Here is a 16820-nt window from a genome sequence, read left to right as displayed (position 1 = left end):
TGTTGCAGTATATAATGTAGCACGGCGAAACGGGCATTGACTTGATCTCATTCTTCAAAAATAAAAGCATACGGAAAAAAAAAACACAATGCAGAGAAATGCGATGCACTGTGTGCGATTGCGTAAGCAGAGTATATAGGAAACGAAGGCATGTGCCGATTAATTCTTTTACATAAGGGTCAACACCACTAGATTATATGTGCTGCCTGTCTCTCTCTTTTTCCCTGTGTTGCTCATTTTAAAAACGACTAATTTATCTATTAATATTATCGAAACGCAGAGTGTTTATGTATTTCATTGTAATTCGGGGGATTGAGAGTCTAGAGGCTGGATCCCGACCCGATGTGTGCGTGGGTTCGACGCGTGTGTTGTGGTTTTGGACTCGTATTTACAGTACGATTGCTGTGTGGAGGGAGCACGGTTGAATCCCCCCCGCACGTTATTTTGTTTTGCCCACAGCTATGGTATGTGTTTTATAAGCGTGTTATGTCATCTACCTTGATGTAGAATAATACAATGGAGCGCTAGATACGTATTTATATAAACACACTGTACATAATACGTGTTATATATAAAACACACATTATGTGTTATATGTAATATGTATTATATATTTAAGACTACAAGTCCTTCAGCCGGATGGAAAAAGGAGGGCCGTTTTAAAATTATAGATAGATAGATAGATAGATAATGTGTGTATACGTATCTAACGTTCCTTTGTAGTGTTCTTCATAAATGTGTCTGTATACCAAGTCCCTTGTACTGTTTGTAATATGAATTGGCCCTAGTCAGGAAACTGAGTGATATCATTCTGAGATCAGAGTAGATGTAATCGTGTCGTGTAGCCGCTTTGATACGCACTGTGAAAACATTATATAAGTTACATCATATTGTACATAACGACCATACACAGTAAAACTCATACCATCAGCATACGGTATGGCGGAAAAGAATGTGGTTCCATGTGTGTGCTAACATGTAAAAGCCGCCCGGTATATAATTCGCTTTTTAAAAAAGTAATTTCAAGTTAACTGTGTTTTTAAAACAGCACACTGACGCGATAGACGGATCAGAGGTCGTTTTTGATTTTATGACTGTTTCATACTGATCCTCTATAGACTTGGCGAGAGAGAAGCGCGGATATTTTTGTATGTCCTAAAAATGGTGGAGTTTATTGTATTTTATAATTCATCACCACATGTCACGCTTTTGACCATCTGTCGTGTTCAGGTGCAGTGCGTAAACTATATTTACAGTGAATAGGTATATATTTATTTAAAGGGGGATGCGGTTGTTTTATTTTAGACCGATATACACTGTAATAAGAAGCGATTACCTAAGCATTATAAAGTACAGGACACGTCATAATAAAACCGGCTTAAACGAAACAGCATTGAGCTGAAACACATCGATTTTGTTTTTATTTTGGAGGGGTGTGGGGGGGTCACTAGATTGATTGTCGAGAGGTGGGGGGGTAAGTTATTGTCAATCGTAACCTTATTATCCTTACCCAGACTAAACTAACACATTTAATTCATGTATGGACCTTGAAACGTTGACTTTTTTTTCGTGGATTTGGTCGGTTTCCAATAAGTTTGCGCAACCGTGTGAGGAGTGTTTTTTTACTGTATATCATGTATTCTGCATTTCTCTGTATTTAAAGTATTATGGGTTTTCTTGTTGTTACTGCATCTTGTAAAGCGCTTTGTGATGGTGGTCCGCGATGAAAGGCGCTATATAAAATAAAGATTGATTGATTGCTTAATTGCCTTTGGTTTCCGGATGTAATTTCTTAATGCTGTAGCACCTGAATATCTAGATATATCCTGCCAGGCAGCAATCGCAAAGACTGTCGGAAATCAAATCAAATACAGGGAAATCCAGAAAGAGGAAGCTGTAGCTTTAGGTGCTTCCCTCATAGTTTCACAAATTGCTTTCGAAGCGAATCATTTCACGCCTCAACTGGAGTAGGTATTTGTGGCCGCTGGTTTGAGGTGCATTTCTCGTTCGCTTACATTGAAAATAGAAAAAAAAAAATCTGCTGTGTGTCTCCCTGCCCTATTTAATTAGTCTCTGAACGAATGGTTCCATCATTATATGATCAATTGATCTTACTGTGTGTTGTACACGGCCATCCGGACCAGCACATGCATGACGACCTGCATATCGTGATATTTATCGTGACATCAGTGTATCCTTAGGAAATACAGAGGGTGCAAGAACGTTATCTTTCTCTATACTGTTTTTAGTTCGTATCCTATTCCTGGGGTAGCGTTTAGAATTACATTTGCAGGATGTTTCAGTTGCATTCTGGGATACACCCATTCTCCACTCGATAAACCTTATGAAGGCTGCCAACTAACCGCTCAAGGCCTTATGTACTACGCGGTAGATGGCTTGACATGCCCCTTAGTCTGGTTCCTTTGCATAACAATCCTCTATAGAACTCCAGTAATTGCTTCAGATCATTTTACAGCCAGCTAACAGCTGAAAGACTTCTATACTACACATGCGATCACGTGCTAGGTTCAACGGGACCTTTTGCTACAAAATCCAGTTTGCACAAGAAAAAAGGTGCAGTTTTTAAGACCTTGAACAGTTAGCTGTAGCGTCTAATGTATTTCCTAATAAAGTGTGTGAATCCGTCACAAATAGCTGGCCAGGATAGGGTTAACTGCCATTGAATATGTTACCTGGAGGTAAAACACGGACTTGTGTTCCGGATTCAGGATCGATTCAGTTGCTTTTGTGTTTGAACAATGTCGGTGTCTAAGAGAGCAGTCAGTCTTGCTTTGTCCTTTTCAGAAGAACCTGAACATGCAGCCAACGCTTGTGTTTAACTTAGGCACTGAAATCCGACCGTTGTTTTGCAATCGTCACCTTAGCAACATCCCCGGATTTCTGTGGTGTGGTTCACCTGCAGTAGGGCTGGGTATCGGCAGTATCGCGATACGCATCGCGATACGAGGGTCGCCATACGATACATATCACGAAACAGGAAATGAAGCATGATACAAAATTACAAGTGTCTCATTTGCTTATGCAAATGTTTGCAACAGCATTGGTAAAGCACTTTTGGTCAAGTAAGCTTCACAGCATGTTTTGCTTTTGTTTCCTGTTTATTCTTTTAAAATAAATGTATTTAAAACAAAATTACAAATCAGCGCTGCAGACAAAGTTTTTGCCTTAGGAGCCAATGGCTCACAGGCCGAAAAAAAAGGTCGCCAAATCCAATTGCTAGAGCCACTTCAGGAGCGAGTTGGTTGCTATCATATTCAACTGCTTAAAGTACAATAACTTGCTGAGACACTAAAGTGATGCGAAAACAGTAACATCATGTCTGTACTCATTTGTTGCCTCATTCTGCTGAGTGGTTAAATCTTTGCAGCTGAGAACTGAAATGAACTCGGCATGTTTCTAGTTTCAATATTTTGCAAGTGTTGTGTGTAATTGGTGGCCGCACCTGTGATTGTGTACAGTTGTACCGCACGCTGCAGCGCCCGTGCTCCGTGTTAGTGAAGTCTGACCGCTTGTAACACAGACGGCTCTTATGATTACATGTTACCGTTTATTTTGTAGTAAAAGCAAGTTTAAATTGGTTCTGCTGTTTACGATACTGCATACTGAATTGACATACTAAACACTCGCTCACGTTTGGTCTCCGTCGCAACTGTTTCATGAAACTGGGGTTACCATATTCTACTGGTGTTAATACAGCACCTATCTGCGCTACACAAGCATTTGTATTCGGTGAAGTTGTTGTTGTTAGTTTATTTATTACCGTCCTTCTCACACTTCAGTTTATTAAAACACGTGATCTGCGTTTTTTCCCCTGTACAGACCGACGTCATGGCGCATTCGTAAATATTGACACGTGCTTTTGAAGGGAGAGGCCTGAAACCAATGCGCCTAACCCCGAAAAAGCTGCTTACAATTTATTTATTTTTTTGCCACATTTGCAGACTGGAGCCCTGTAAATATTAATAATAATAATGATGATGATGAAACTAAAGCTTGTTACTGACACACTGTGGCTGATCCAGCTCGTGGTAAAACCAGGAATGGGTGAAACTGCTATGCAACAGGAGTCTTATTCCCAACCCTGGTATATGTGTAGCAGCCCAGCCTAATTTGCTGTTCTCTGCCCAGTCAGGCTGGCATTGGATTTAAATGAATGCCAATCCAGAAATGAGAGAAACATTAATTTTCCCGGCAGCACCGAATATAAAGTTGTTTAGTGCCAGACCTTTCAAGAGTGGTTGTGTAATATCCAATACACAGTGGCTCAGGAACCCCAATTACTGTGTGTGTGTGTGTGTGTGTGTGTGTGTGTGTGTGTGTGTGTGTGTGTGTGTGTGTGTGTGTGTGTGTGTGTTGTCTTTACGTGCATCTACAGAACTGTTTTTCCCAAATGTCACGCAACTTGGTTACCACCTACAATTGAGAGACTGCGGTGGATACATGCAGGAACCTGTCCATACATCACTCGTGCATTTTCACACGCACGCGCCTTTCAGTTACAGCAGACATGTTTGTTGAAAATGCAATTTACAGTTACAATGCAATTTTGTTCAGTTGCAATTTAGTTACAATTATGCTGCAGCAATTTGAATTAGAATGGCAATTAGAATACAAAGTGACATGCTTCCTCTCTTTATTCTAAACAACCCAGCAGAAATCGCAGCTACAAACACAGAAATTCACTCTAACTTATTATTTTTTTCTCAATGGGGTCACTAAAAGTGGTTGAAAATACAAGAATGATGATGATAATCGAATGACAAGCATGTGTAATTGAACTGTAATGTGGTGTAATTACAATTTTGCAGGTGTGCCAAGGGTCATTTACAATTACATTGTAATAGCACAATTACATTGTAATAGCAATACCTTCACAATTGCACAATTACAACCATAGTTGACCCCAGTCTGTATATATATACAGGTACATGTGGAAGACTAGCAAGCAAATGCATGATGCCCTCATATGAGGATGCCATATTTTCCCTATATAAGGCAATGGGAAAGACTCCTTTTTTTCAGCTATTTTCAGTATTGTAATGTCTGCTCATTGCAGTGCAGAAGGGCTTCAGCTAACTTTGTATCTGACACCTCCTCCTGCCTGCCAACTATCAGCCAACAGTTATCAGTGTTTTTTATTCAAAGGGATATTTAACTTAAAAGAAGAAGCTGCCAGTTGACGCTGAAAGAACAGAGGCGTTTTAAAGAGCCCCCGAGCTCTCAGAATCCTGCCCAACCTGCAAGGGCATCTGAAAGCAGCCTTCATCTCAACGAGTGTAACCGGTAAGAGCTTTTAAACTTCTGCAGTTTAAAGAAATGAAATAGTACACAGGATGTGATGCCAACCAAAACAGGAAAAAACAAAGTGAATCTAAACCAGAAGAATAATACCACAGCGCGTGATATTCGACACCCGTGCCGAGCTGCTCTTGAAAGCGGGGTGGGAAGAGAAGGAGGTCATTCCTCCTCTATGATGCAACAGTCACGGGGTGCAAGTTATATATCTGGGTTATGAAACTGTTTTCCATCCTGTGCCATCTTCGCTCCAGGCTCCTTGCAGTTTTTTTGTGCAGCGCTGCCCGTGTTTGAACCTCCAATGGGGCCACTTTTTTGCTCTATGAGCTTTGGCTGGACTCAGCGCTGCAGCAGGGAGCAGTATTGAGAGCTGGGACACAGATAAATAAGGACTCATCTCCGGGGATAATGGTCTAGGCTGGAGAATAATGCACTTTGGAGACAGGATTACTGACAGAGAGAGGCACCTGTGTGCATTTAACCTGAAACCCTAATCCTAAAATCCCCTGGTCTGGTATAGCAGGCTTCTAGTAGCTACTAGGTTTCATTACAAAGTAGTGAATTATTTTTTATTTTTCAAAAATGTAAAGTGTATTTATTAAAACATTCTCCAGTAGGCTTATTTTCAACTGTAAGCACTTTTATGAAAAGTAACCCTTCTGGTGATCCCTGCAGGATTGCGGTCATGTTATTATTAAGGATAAGTTCTGATGAATGTTGGGTTGTTGGTTGGTTTTGTTTTTGTGGCGGGGAATGTGCCAAGCTCTGGGGCAAGGCTGGACTCTCCAGACTCCCTTCGTTTTTCATAGCCGTGAGCTGGGTCCTTATATTTGGAATCTCTGTCACGGTGACTGAGCAGTGTGTGATGTCACCGGAGCTCTGACACGTGGCCTGGCTTTGTGACATCACAGCAGGTGTCCCCCTGCGAACAGTTCAAGTTTTGGGGGGGTATTCCAGTGTTTTGCAGCTGGTGTCTTTGGGGAACACGCTCTGAATTAACCGTGCTTTATAATTCTGGTAAATACAGCTAGGCTGGTGTAGGGGTTTGAAAGACCTCTCCAATAACTGCGCTCTCTTTATTCTGTGCTGCGGTAACTCCTATGGGTGCAATGGTGTAGTCCAGCTGGAACGTGCATGATGGGGACGCTTGACTTAGCCTGCCTATTATGTTTCTGTATTTGCACCTGTGCTTATTGTTTGTTATTGAATACACAGAGTAACATGTTAATGTGTGTAGTTGTTTTATGTAACTTTTTAGTGTAATTTGTAATTACTGCTGCCTAATTGTAATTGTAATTGACCGCAATAGCATTGTAGTTGCCAATGACAGCAAACAGTCCTGCTGTCGTTGTAATTGACCCCAGGACTGATCTCTAATGTAATGGATTTGTTTTCTCTCCATCAGGGCGTGTTTCCCTCCTGAGAGGTGTGTAGTTCTGGGATCATGTGACAGTGGACTGCCCGGTGACAGGTTTCCTCTTCCAGCAGCAGAGAGAGTGAGGAGGCAGGCAGGCAGGGTTCACCCACTCCGAGCCGCTTCGTACCCGAGCTCGGAGAGACGGACTGAGCGATGGGCGTCGGCAAGAACACCAAGTCTGCGGAGGCAGGGGGCGGGGCCGACGGGAAGTACGACGACGAATCAAAACAGTCGGAGTCGTTCTATCCTGTGAGTAAAGACCTCCTTCGCTCCCCCCACTCTCTCCCTGCTCACCTTTATACCTCCCTTCCTCCCTCCAAACCTGCCCTCTCTGTCTTCATCCCTGCCTCGCTCTCGCTCTCGCTCTCTCCCTCCCTGCTGTAATGATGCCTTCTTGTCTTGCTCTGGGCTCGCTCTCGCTCTCATTGCCTCCCTCCCTCCTGTGTCGTTTCTCTAGGTTTGACCTCAGTCTCTCTCTCTCTCCAGTTCACCACAGTATCACACAGCCAGTCTGCTCTTTTTTTAATTTCCTGTACCCTCTTCTCTCCCTCCCACCTGTCCCACTCTCGTTCCTCCCTCCTTCTCTCTCTCTGTCCCTCTCTCCTTATCAATTGTCACTTCTTCTTTTTTTCAACCGTTGCACAATCAAAAACTCAAATAGATTAGGTTGACTACTTTCTGTCTTACTTGTGGAGGAGTATTTTATAAAGTTAATTATAACAGAGATGGAAATAAGACTCCCATTGCATGGCGCTTTTGGTTTTACTAGGAGTTTAATAAGACACACCTGAGCTTGTTACATAAACACTATGGCTTAACTAGCTTGTATTAAAACCTGGAACGGGTTAAATTGCTATGCAATAGGAGTCTTATTTCCATCCCTGTATGAGTATGTATATATGTAGTTCACATCCATGTGTTTCTTTTTTTTAATGTAAAGAATATAGTTTTAAATAACTGAGACAGTACAAGTATGCACTCTGCCTGTGTGTTCTATCTGTGGCACATTTCTAGAATGGGTTCACATGCTGTAAACACTGCTCTCTGTTCCAAATGGGTCAGGGTCACTGCTCTCCCTTCCTCCTCCACTTCCTGTGCTTCAGGAAGCACAAGCAGGCCAGCACAGCTGAGCCCAGCTATAGAGAGGAGTGCAGCTGGGGCCATTGTGGCTCTGTGCAGTACAGCATGGAGCATTCAGAGCCAGCATGGCTGACAGTGAAGTGCATTCTGTAACGAACCACACAGCACAGCCTAACTCTATGGGGGAGGGAGGGGCCTTGAATGACTGGCGGGCCCACCAGCCAATCAGGGGAAACCAGCAGTGAATTTAGCAGAAGGAATGTAAAAAATTATAATTTGTACAGTAAAAGCTGTCTAATCCGTCATCACAAGGTACAAACGACAGGCACTTTAAAAAGTCTGTTCTGCTTCATACAGTATTAGTTCATGGATGTGCCATACCCACATTATACATTATAAACAGGGGTTCATGTAACTGGTACGCAGGTACGCATGTGAACCAATAAAGTAAAATGTGGACTCCCATATTGTTTAAGGCATAGCGTCAGTAAATTTAACAGGAAAGCGTTTTTCATAAAGGCAGCGAGGGTGCACATGCGTGCAAGGTGAGCCGTACCTGCCTAACCTCCTGGATTTTTCTCAGGACTCAGGATCTCCGAGTTTTGTCATGATCTCAGGAGAGTTCCAAATTAACTACAGCCCCTTCCTGCTAGCGCTATTGTTGGCTGCTTCAAGTGTTTATTAAAAAAAAAATGGAGAGTGATAGGTGGAACCACTTCAGTTCATAAGAGCTTTTCTTTTAATGGAACAACCAATGATAGCAGGGCTCTGTAAGCCGTCCAATCAGAGAAGAGGGATGCAGTTACAGGGAGTGGCATTAAGCAAGCTCACTCACGCTTCGCTTCCCAAACTGAGCGGAGGTGAGACGAGGTGTCGATTTGTTAGAAAGCTGTTACATTTAAATGCGAGTTTCAAAAAAAATATACATTTAACCATTTTTCTTAATGTATATGTTCAAAAACACTAATAAAGTGACAAAGTGTTTGGGGTTTTGCTTTTGAATGCCCAGGGTGGCAATAGGGTGGTAGGAGTTTGAAATAAATAGAGAATGCGTGATGGCTTGTTAATTATATTAACCAGCAATCTGGACTTAAACTTTCATAAACTATTGTTGTGGTCTCTGACATGGCCATCCCAATCATGTGAACTGCCGGAGGAGGGGGTGGAGATACACAGTGACTTGGATAATGACCCCTAATTTTGGTACCAAATAATTTCTGCTGGTACTTGCATGAGAACCTAATGTTAAGTTATGTGAATCCCTGATTTGTAAACTAGGCAGACAAGACTTGCAAGCCATACCGGTTCCAGAACAGCTTGCAGAGGGGAGCACACCGTTCATTTCAATGGGGATTTGGTCGGGACCCAAATGTTATGCAGACTGTTACAGAATAGCAGTTTGTAGAGGGGCTGGGTTAGACAGGTTTCATACTGCAATGGTAAGAAGTATTTTAATAGTAGCTTTGGTCTTAACCCTTTGTGGTGCCACAGTTCAATTTCACTGTAAAATATGATGCCAGAGTTTAGCCTAATGTGCTCCCAGACATTGTTTACTTACCTGTTAGTTTACATTGGGTAGTTTTAGACCCTATCCAGTCTCAAGTCCGGTTCTAAATTGGATCAGGTAGTGCGGTTTGTCAGAAGTGTGGATTATGTAATACTGAACTGCATGTTCTGTGTATCCTCCAATATCCCAAAATGCTCTCTTGATGTTTGCCGCATGGACATTGCAAATCCTCCCCACACACCTGCTCTTGGCTTAACCCAAATGGATCGCTCGACAGGGCTAATCGTAACACAAGCCCAAAGAAGCGTATTTTGTAGCATCAAATTCATATATACCAAGCATCAAAGAAACTTATCACTATTATAACACGTTTTTATATTCGGAAAAAAATAAGGTATATAAATGATGGACACTGACGAAATGTTTTTGCTTTCTTTTTAATCACTCGATCAGTCATCCCTGACCATGACACGCTTGAATGACTATGACTGAAGCATATTTATTATTTATTTTTATTATTATTATTATTTATTTCTTAGCAGACGCCCTTATCCAGGGCGACTTACAATTGTTACAAGATATCACATTATTTTTTACATACAATTACATTATTTTTTTACACATTTATTTTTACATACAGTTATCCATTTATACAGCTGGGTTTTTACTGGAGCAATCTAGGTAAAGTACCTTGCTCAAGGGTACAGCAGCAGTGTCCACTACCTGGGATTGAACCCACGACCCTCCAGTCAAGAGTCCAGAGCCCACACTGCTGCCCGTCTCACCTAATTAGTGAGACAGTTGATTGGACGCTGGATATGGAGTGATTTCAGCTGTTGAATTGCAAGCTTGAATAAAAGCAATACAGAAAATCACAGAAAAAACCCAATATGCCACGTCTGTCAAGAGAGCAGCGCCTTCGTGCGATCGGCATGTTGGAGGCTGGACTAGGGCAGCGTGCTGTGGCTCGCTGTCTTGGGTGCTCACAGCCAGCAATTTCAAACCTGGCGAGACGGTATAACCAGACTCACTCTGTCAATGACAGGCCATGAACTGGGAGACCAAGAGTCACAACACCTGCCCAAGATCCACAGATCATTTTGCAGCGTCTTTGTGATGTCAATTGTTAATCAGCACAATAAAAAGTCACTACACCTGCTCTAAAATGGAGTTTGTCATTTTTCAATCACATCTAGTGAATTGTATCCAAATACAAGTGATCCGTTTCTTTTGATGCTCAAATATAAGTGATCCGTTTCTTTTGATGCTCAGTATATTTATGGCGTGTTCAAACAGCTGATACAAGCCTGCTGATGGCGAGACCATTGCTGGTCTCTCCATTGCTGTGATACCTTGTGTGTTTAAGAAACAAAGCCAGAACGTTCATGCTAAGAGGCTCTGTCTTCCATCGGCACGGGCTCCAAATTGACGGGGTTGTAAACATAAAATACAGTGCATGGTGGGATACTATCGTATTAAGTCCCGCTGTCCATTGTGCTGCTATGAACTGTAACTGAACTGTTTTAATAGCATCTGTCCGCAGTAATACTGACCGAACACGAAACGGTACTTCAGTGTGGGCGCTTTAGAGCTGGATTCATGGGTATGGTTCTCAAGATCGGGTATGTAGTGTGGACAGGGCCTTAGCTGCTACCCTCCTAAAAGCTAAAGCGAAACCTCCATCTTCGTGCAGCAGAAGGAGGTTAAGGTATCAACACCATGCTGTTTGGAATTCCTGTTTAAACTCCGGGGAGCAAAACGAAGTTCTAAGTGTGCTGTTTTCACGAATTGTTTGAAATCCTTCGTCCGCGGCAGCAATACAGTAAATGCACCCCAAATGCATACCGCTATTCTCTTCAAAATGTTTAAGCAAAATAAAGTATACAAAATCTCTTGAGTGAACAAACACTGCTTGCTACACCTTAAAATCTCAATTTTAATTGTGTTTTATTATTAAGCTGTAATCCTGGACTGAGACTGGAGCTTTGTGTTTGATTTCTATTACCCCCCCCCCCCCCCCCCCCCCCTTCCAGACGCACTCTCCCGGCCTCTCGCCATCACTGACTCACCAGCACCTGCTCTCTGTGTGGAAAACATCAGTAAGCAGGCAGCCCCCTTATTAGAAGATGGAGAGATAAGGAGACCTGGCCTTTCACTACAATAAGCCAGCTCTATTACGCATCTCTCTATCTCTCCCCTGTCTGTTACCACTAAGAATAGATTACAGGTCATTACTCATCACAGACATTCAGGATATATATAACAGGGAGAGAAAGGGGAGCAAAGGAGGAGAGAGGGAGGAAAAGGAACATGCAATGCAGTTTGCTTGTATATAGCGATCTTGAAGCAGGGCATCCCAGGATGCTTTGCAATGAAAACTCAAAGCCATTGGCCATTCAATCCAGCTCAAGAATAAGCCAAAGCAAACTAATCCTGGTTTTAAACTTGATTTGATTCGACTGTGCCAGCGTTCCTGATGTGACTCGGGACGGAGATCCAAAGGCAGGGAGCAGAGCAACTAAAGGTCCTCACCCCTCCTAATTTAAACTTCTGAGATCTACATGAAGTTCAGCATTCACTGATCTCAAGGTGTGACCAGGAGCATGAGGTGCAACAGTGCCTGTAAATATAAAGACCCAGAGCCGTGAAGGGTCTTCCAGGCAGTAAGCAGAATGTTAAAATCAATCCTGAATTGAACCGGAAGCCAGCGCAGGACAGAATCGAATTGTATTTTAATGTTCCCAGTATTTTAGATGCATCACCTGGTAGGCTAGTCCATGCATTTATAATTCTCTGTGTAAAAAGTGCTTCCTCCCTTCTCTTCTAAACATATTTTTACTCCGCTTGCATTTATTCCCTCTCGTTCTTCTCTCTCTGTGCTAAATCTGAAGTCGTGTTTTGGGGTAACTATCTAGACCAGTTGGGATTATATAGACTTCAATCAAGTCCACTCTTTTTTTTTCCTAGGCTGAAGAGATTTAACTATTTTAACCTTTCCTCAAAGTTCATGTGTAGAGAGAGAGAAAATGGAATGCTGCAGAAAATAAAAAGCAGATTAAGGAATTAGCCCAGCAGGGTCACTTGACATTTAGATGTTATTGTAACCCAGTGTTTTTTTTTTTCTTTCTGTTCTCTCCTTCACTTTCTTTCTCTCTTCCCTTAATTTAATTACTCAACAAAGTAATTAGTTTAAAAATGCAGCTCGGGCGATTTGATTGCATTTCGCAGAACAGATTTTAGGGGGATGGAGAGAAGAGAAAGTGTTAACATAATCGAGTTTCCCGAACTGTGCTGATGGACAAACCTGTTAAAATGCTGCCTGTGTTTAAAGACGCATCTAACCTGCGCAAGCACAGACACTGGCTCCTCAAAGTGAACATCTGTGTGAAATCAACAGCATATATTTATACCAAAGATCGATGTGGACGGGCTACAGGAGAACATGATCAATCAAGCCATTGACGGAGATGGCAATAAGACTTTGATACGAACTTGATCAGCCCCACTGTATAGGTAACCAGCTCAGGAGTGTCTGATTAAACTCCTAGTAAAACCAGGAATGGATCAAACTGCTGTGCAACGGGAGCCTCATTTCCATCCCTGGGTTATTGCGATTGCTGTGCCGATTGTTAACTCTTTATTGGACAGACATGCAGATGTCATCAGTGCATAAGAGTCCACTTAAGCATTTCTAACCTGCTATATTGCTAGAGCCTGTTACTGCTGGAGCATGCCTATTCTATTCTGTTTTTGAATAAGGAAACTAAACATAATAATATAATGGATTGTATGTAGTGTCACTCACTGTACAAGGTGATTTCTGTTATTCACAAACTGAATGAATAAAATATTAACTTGTTTAAACCAAGCTCTGCCACTGACCTGGCACATGGTAATTTGCACTTTAACAGGAATTAATAGTAATAATAATAATACATTTTATTTTATATAGCACCTTCCATGTACAAACATCACAAAGCACTGTACAGTTCAGTAACAAAGACACAGCAGACATTCATGTTTAGAGATATAAACATTAGGAAATGCTAGTGTATAAAAGTTTGTTTTAAGACGGGATTTAAAAATACCCAAAGTCTCTGAGTCCTTGATCACCCCAGGAAGAGCATTCCACAATCGTGCTGCATGACTGCAGAATGCTTTGCCACCCATTGGATGTAGAATAATTCAAAGATCACAGACCGCAAATTCCATGAAGAGATATATTTGTGCACCAAATCTTTTATATAGCATGGGGCCGATCCCTTTAGGGCTTTATAGGTCATCAACGGAATTTTAAAAACATTCCGGGACCTGACAGGCAGCCAATGCAAGGATGCCAAAACAGGAGTTCCATGTTCGCAGGATTTAGATTTTGTTAAAAACCGTGCAGCCGAATTCTGAACATACTGCAGCCTGTTGAGAACACTTAGAGACAACAGCAAGCAGAGCATTGCGGTCATCAAGTCTAGAAAAGACAAAGGCATGTACTAACTTTTCAGCATCAAAGACAGAATCAAATGTAATTAATTGGGCAATATTAAATAGGTGGAAAAATGACACCCTGGTGACATTCTGCAGACAGGACTCAAAGGCTAGACTAGGGTCAAAATAATACCAAGGTTTCTCATTTCAGAGCTAGACCTAATCTCAAGCCCATCAATAACTACTAAAGTTGTCAGGTTTATGCGATTGATGCTGAGAGCCAAGTATCCTTACCTGAATCTTATCACCATTCAACTGTAAAAAGTTCTGAACTTGCTTCCATAGTTTAATTTCTGTCAAGCACAGAGACAGCAAAATCAGTGAACTTTCCGGGCGGTTAAGAAGAATATCCTGATTCACAGAATCAAGTGCAGCACTAAGGTCTAAAAGAACCAGAATGGATAATGCGCCTGAATCGGCAGCTATTAACGCATCACTGACAAGCTTAACAAGGGCTGTTTCTTTGCTGTGTACCGGACTAAAACCTAACTGAAAAAGGTTGGTAAAGTTCATTTTTCAGTAAATGAATATGCAATTTGAGAAGCAAACCACACGCTCCAAAATGTTTGCTAAAAAAGGCAGATTCGAAATTGGCCTATAATTACAAAGAACTTTTAAATGTTTTTTTTAGCAAGGGTTGAACAACAGCTAGTTTAAACGCCAAAGGCACAACTCCAGAACACAAGGAAAAAGTAGACATAAACTTAAAAGCCAAGCACTCAAATGATAGACTGTAAAGGAACAAAAGTTTGCGCAATTGTGAGACCCTGCCCATCTGTCTGTCTTTCTTTGTTTTTCGGTACAGAGAACAGTTTTTGCTCAATTCTTTTCAAAGTGATATTTGCGTGTCAGAGAGCCTCTGGTCTCTAATTAACTATGAGTCCTTCCTGAGGTTCGCCAGTTTATTTAAATGCTGGTTTGCTGCTAGCAGCTGCACAGGTCGTGTCTCGTTCACGCTCCCTTTCTCTCTCGTCGGACGCAGTGTTCAAAGAAGCTATCCGCCCTGCTTTGCTTAAAGTGCCTGAGGTTAGAGCAGATTTTAATATTCACTGAATTGAGTCGGGTTTGAGAAATACAACAAGGTGCACTCAGCTGACAGCAGCCCGCTTTGCTCAGAAATAACTGATAAATAAAGCTCAAAAAAACTATAGTTTGTGTCGGGAGAAATATTCCATTTTTTTCCCTAGAAATTTAAGTTTGAGACTGAAGTATCAAACATACATTTTACATATGTTTGTGTAAACCAAAGCTGTTCCTGCTAGCTGGTGCTAGCGGGTTCATGTTAATGCACTAGACCAGCCTTTCACCTTCCTCTGGAGTCCTGAGTTTCAATCTGGGGGGCTAGGTGGCATTTAAAGCCTTTTATTGATTTTTTTTTTTCCTTTCTCGTATGACCTGTGAGCTGTTTGAAAAGCTGATCTCCTTATCAAAGTTGGCCGGAGCTTCAAAGTTTCTCCTGCACTCCAGTGTTCTGGCATCTCATGCCAGGACTGCTGTCTCCATGGCTACCAGTAGCATTCCGTTACCTCACAGTGAGGTGGCTCTAAAACTTCCAAACAATCCAGTTCTGTTCCTGTATCTGATCGAACAAGAGCAACGCTGACTGGACGGTCAACATCACCATAACCCAAATTAAAATTTAACTACTGTGTCTAAGGACGACTTTGTTTTGCATCCAATTTGTCTATCGTCCTGGCATGCCCCCAAGTAAATGGATGACTAAGAGAAGGATACCCAAGGTGTGATCAGGCTCTCTTAGCTGTAACCCAGGAAGAAAGTCTGCTGGATGGATGGACTGCTTCACTGAGTTGGATTGTTTTGAGTCTTGCTATGCTAGTCAGAACGGTACAGCGTCGGTCATGAGGGAGCGGGTTAGGGTAATGAGGGAGTGGGCACAGCGTCTGTAACAAGGGAGTGGGTTAGGGTAATGAGGGAGCGGGTTAGGGTTAGGGTAATGAGGGAGCAGGTTAGGGTAATGAGGGAGGGGGTTAGGGTTAGGGTAATGAGGGAGCAGGTTAGGGTAATGAGGGAGCAGGTTAGGGTAATGAGGGAGGGGGTTAGGGTTAGGGTAATGAGGGAGCGGGTTAGGGTAATGAGGGAGTGGGCACAGCGTCTGTAACAAGGGAGCAGGTTAGGGTAATGAGGGAGCGGGTTAGGGTTAGGGTAATGAGGGAGCAGGTTAGGGTAATGAGGGAGGGGGTTAGGGTTAGGGTAATGAGGGAGCAGGTTAGGGTAATGAGGGAGGGGGTTAGGGTAATGAGGGAGCGGGCACAGCGTCGGTAATGAGGGAGGACTACAAAAAATCAAACTTTAGTTCGCATCCAAACAAACTCGGTCCCTTTGCTTGCAGATAAATGTGAACAGCAAGCAAACTGACCGAGTCTGACTGAACCAGACCGAGTCCTTTTGAAACAAACCCAGTGTGAATGCAGCCTAAGAGCCTATTTAAATATATACATGGATAAAGGCTATATTTGTATCCTGAGCCATTCGAAAAAAAGGCATACTACCACAGTAGTGACGTCAAAAAGTGATAATTCCTCTAGAGGAAAATATACTTGAGCTTTGACCCATTTGACTCCTCGAGACACTTTCAATTCAAACACAAAATGTCTCGTTTTCAATCACTCGACAATACCCACAGTACAGAAATGTTCATTAATGATCAACAAACTGAGAATACGTTTAAAAAAAAAAAAAAAAAAGATGCAAAGCTGGTACATTCATATCTCAGAAACTGGAGAGGAACAGGAAATTAAAACAAGGTAAAGGCAATCATTCAAATAAAGCTGAAGCACTAATGGATAACGACATAGAATGTCTGTACAGCTCTGAAATACTACGTTTAAAAACAAAAACAAACAAAAAAAACTGTCCTGCTGAACCTCGTCTTCTTTAATATCAGCATCACAAGGGTATCCATGGATTATAAAAAATGACAGATGGGCCTCTTCAGTGAATTACAGGAAAACAATTCCGTCTCGGGTTTCTGTGACAGTTTCTTCACAGGTTTTTACA

General features: G+C 42.1%; 1 protein-coding gene across 1 annotated transcript in view; it reads left to right on the top strand.

Annotated features, from left to right (window-relative positions):
* Positions 1-16820, top strand: part of LOC117966468 (solute carrier family 23 member 2-like) — a 53647-nt gene that overhangs the window by 358 nt on the left and 36469 nt on the right. Inside the window, exons 2-3 of the mRNA XM_059013805.1 lie at positions 5167-5304; positions 6722-6982. Coding sequence (XP_058869788.1) covers positions 6887-6982 — 96 coding nt within the window. The 5' untranslated portion in view covers positions 5167-5304; positions 6722-6886. The remainder of the gene's footprint in view (positions 1-5166; positions 5305-6721; positions 6983-16820) is intronic.

Source organism: Acipenser ruthenus, chromosome 46 (assembly GCF_902713425.1).
Source record: "Acipenser ruthenus chromosome 46, fAciRut3.2 maternal haplotype, whole genome shotgun sequence".
In the NCBI taxonomy this organism is placed as follows: domain Eukaryota; kingdom Metazoa; phylum Chordata; class Actinopteri; order Acipenseriformes; family Acipenseridae; genus Acipenser; species Acipenser ruthenus.
This window is presented reverse-complemented; position numbering and strand designations above follow the sequence as displayed.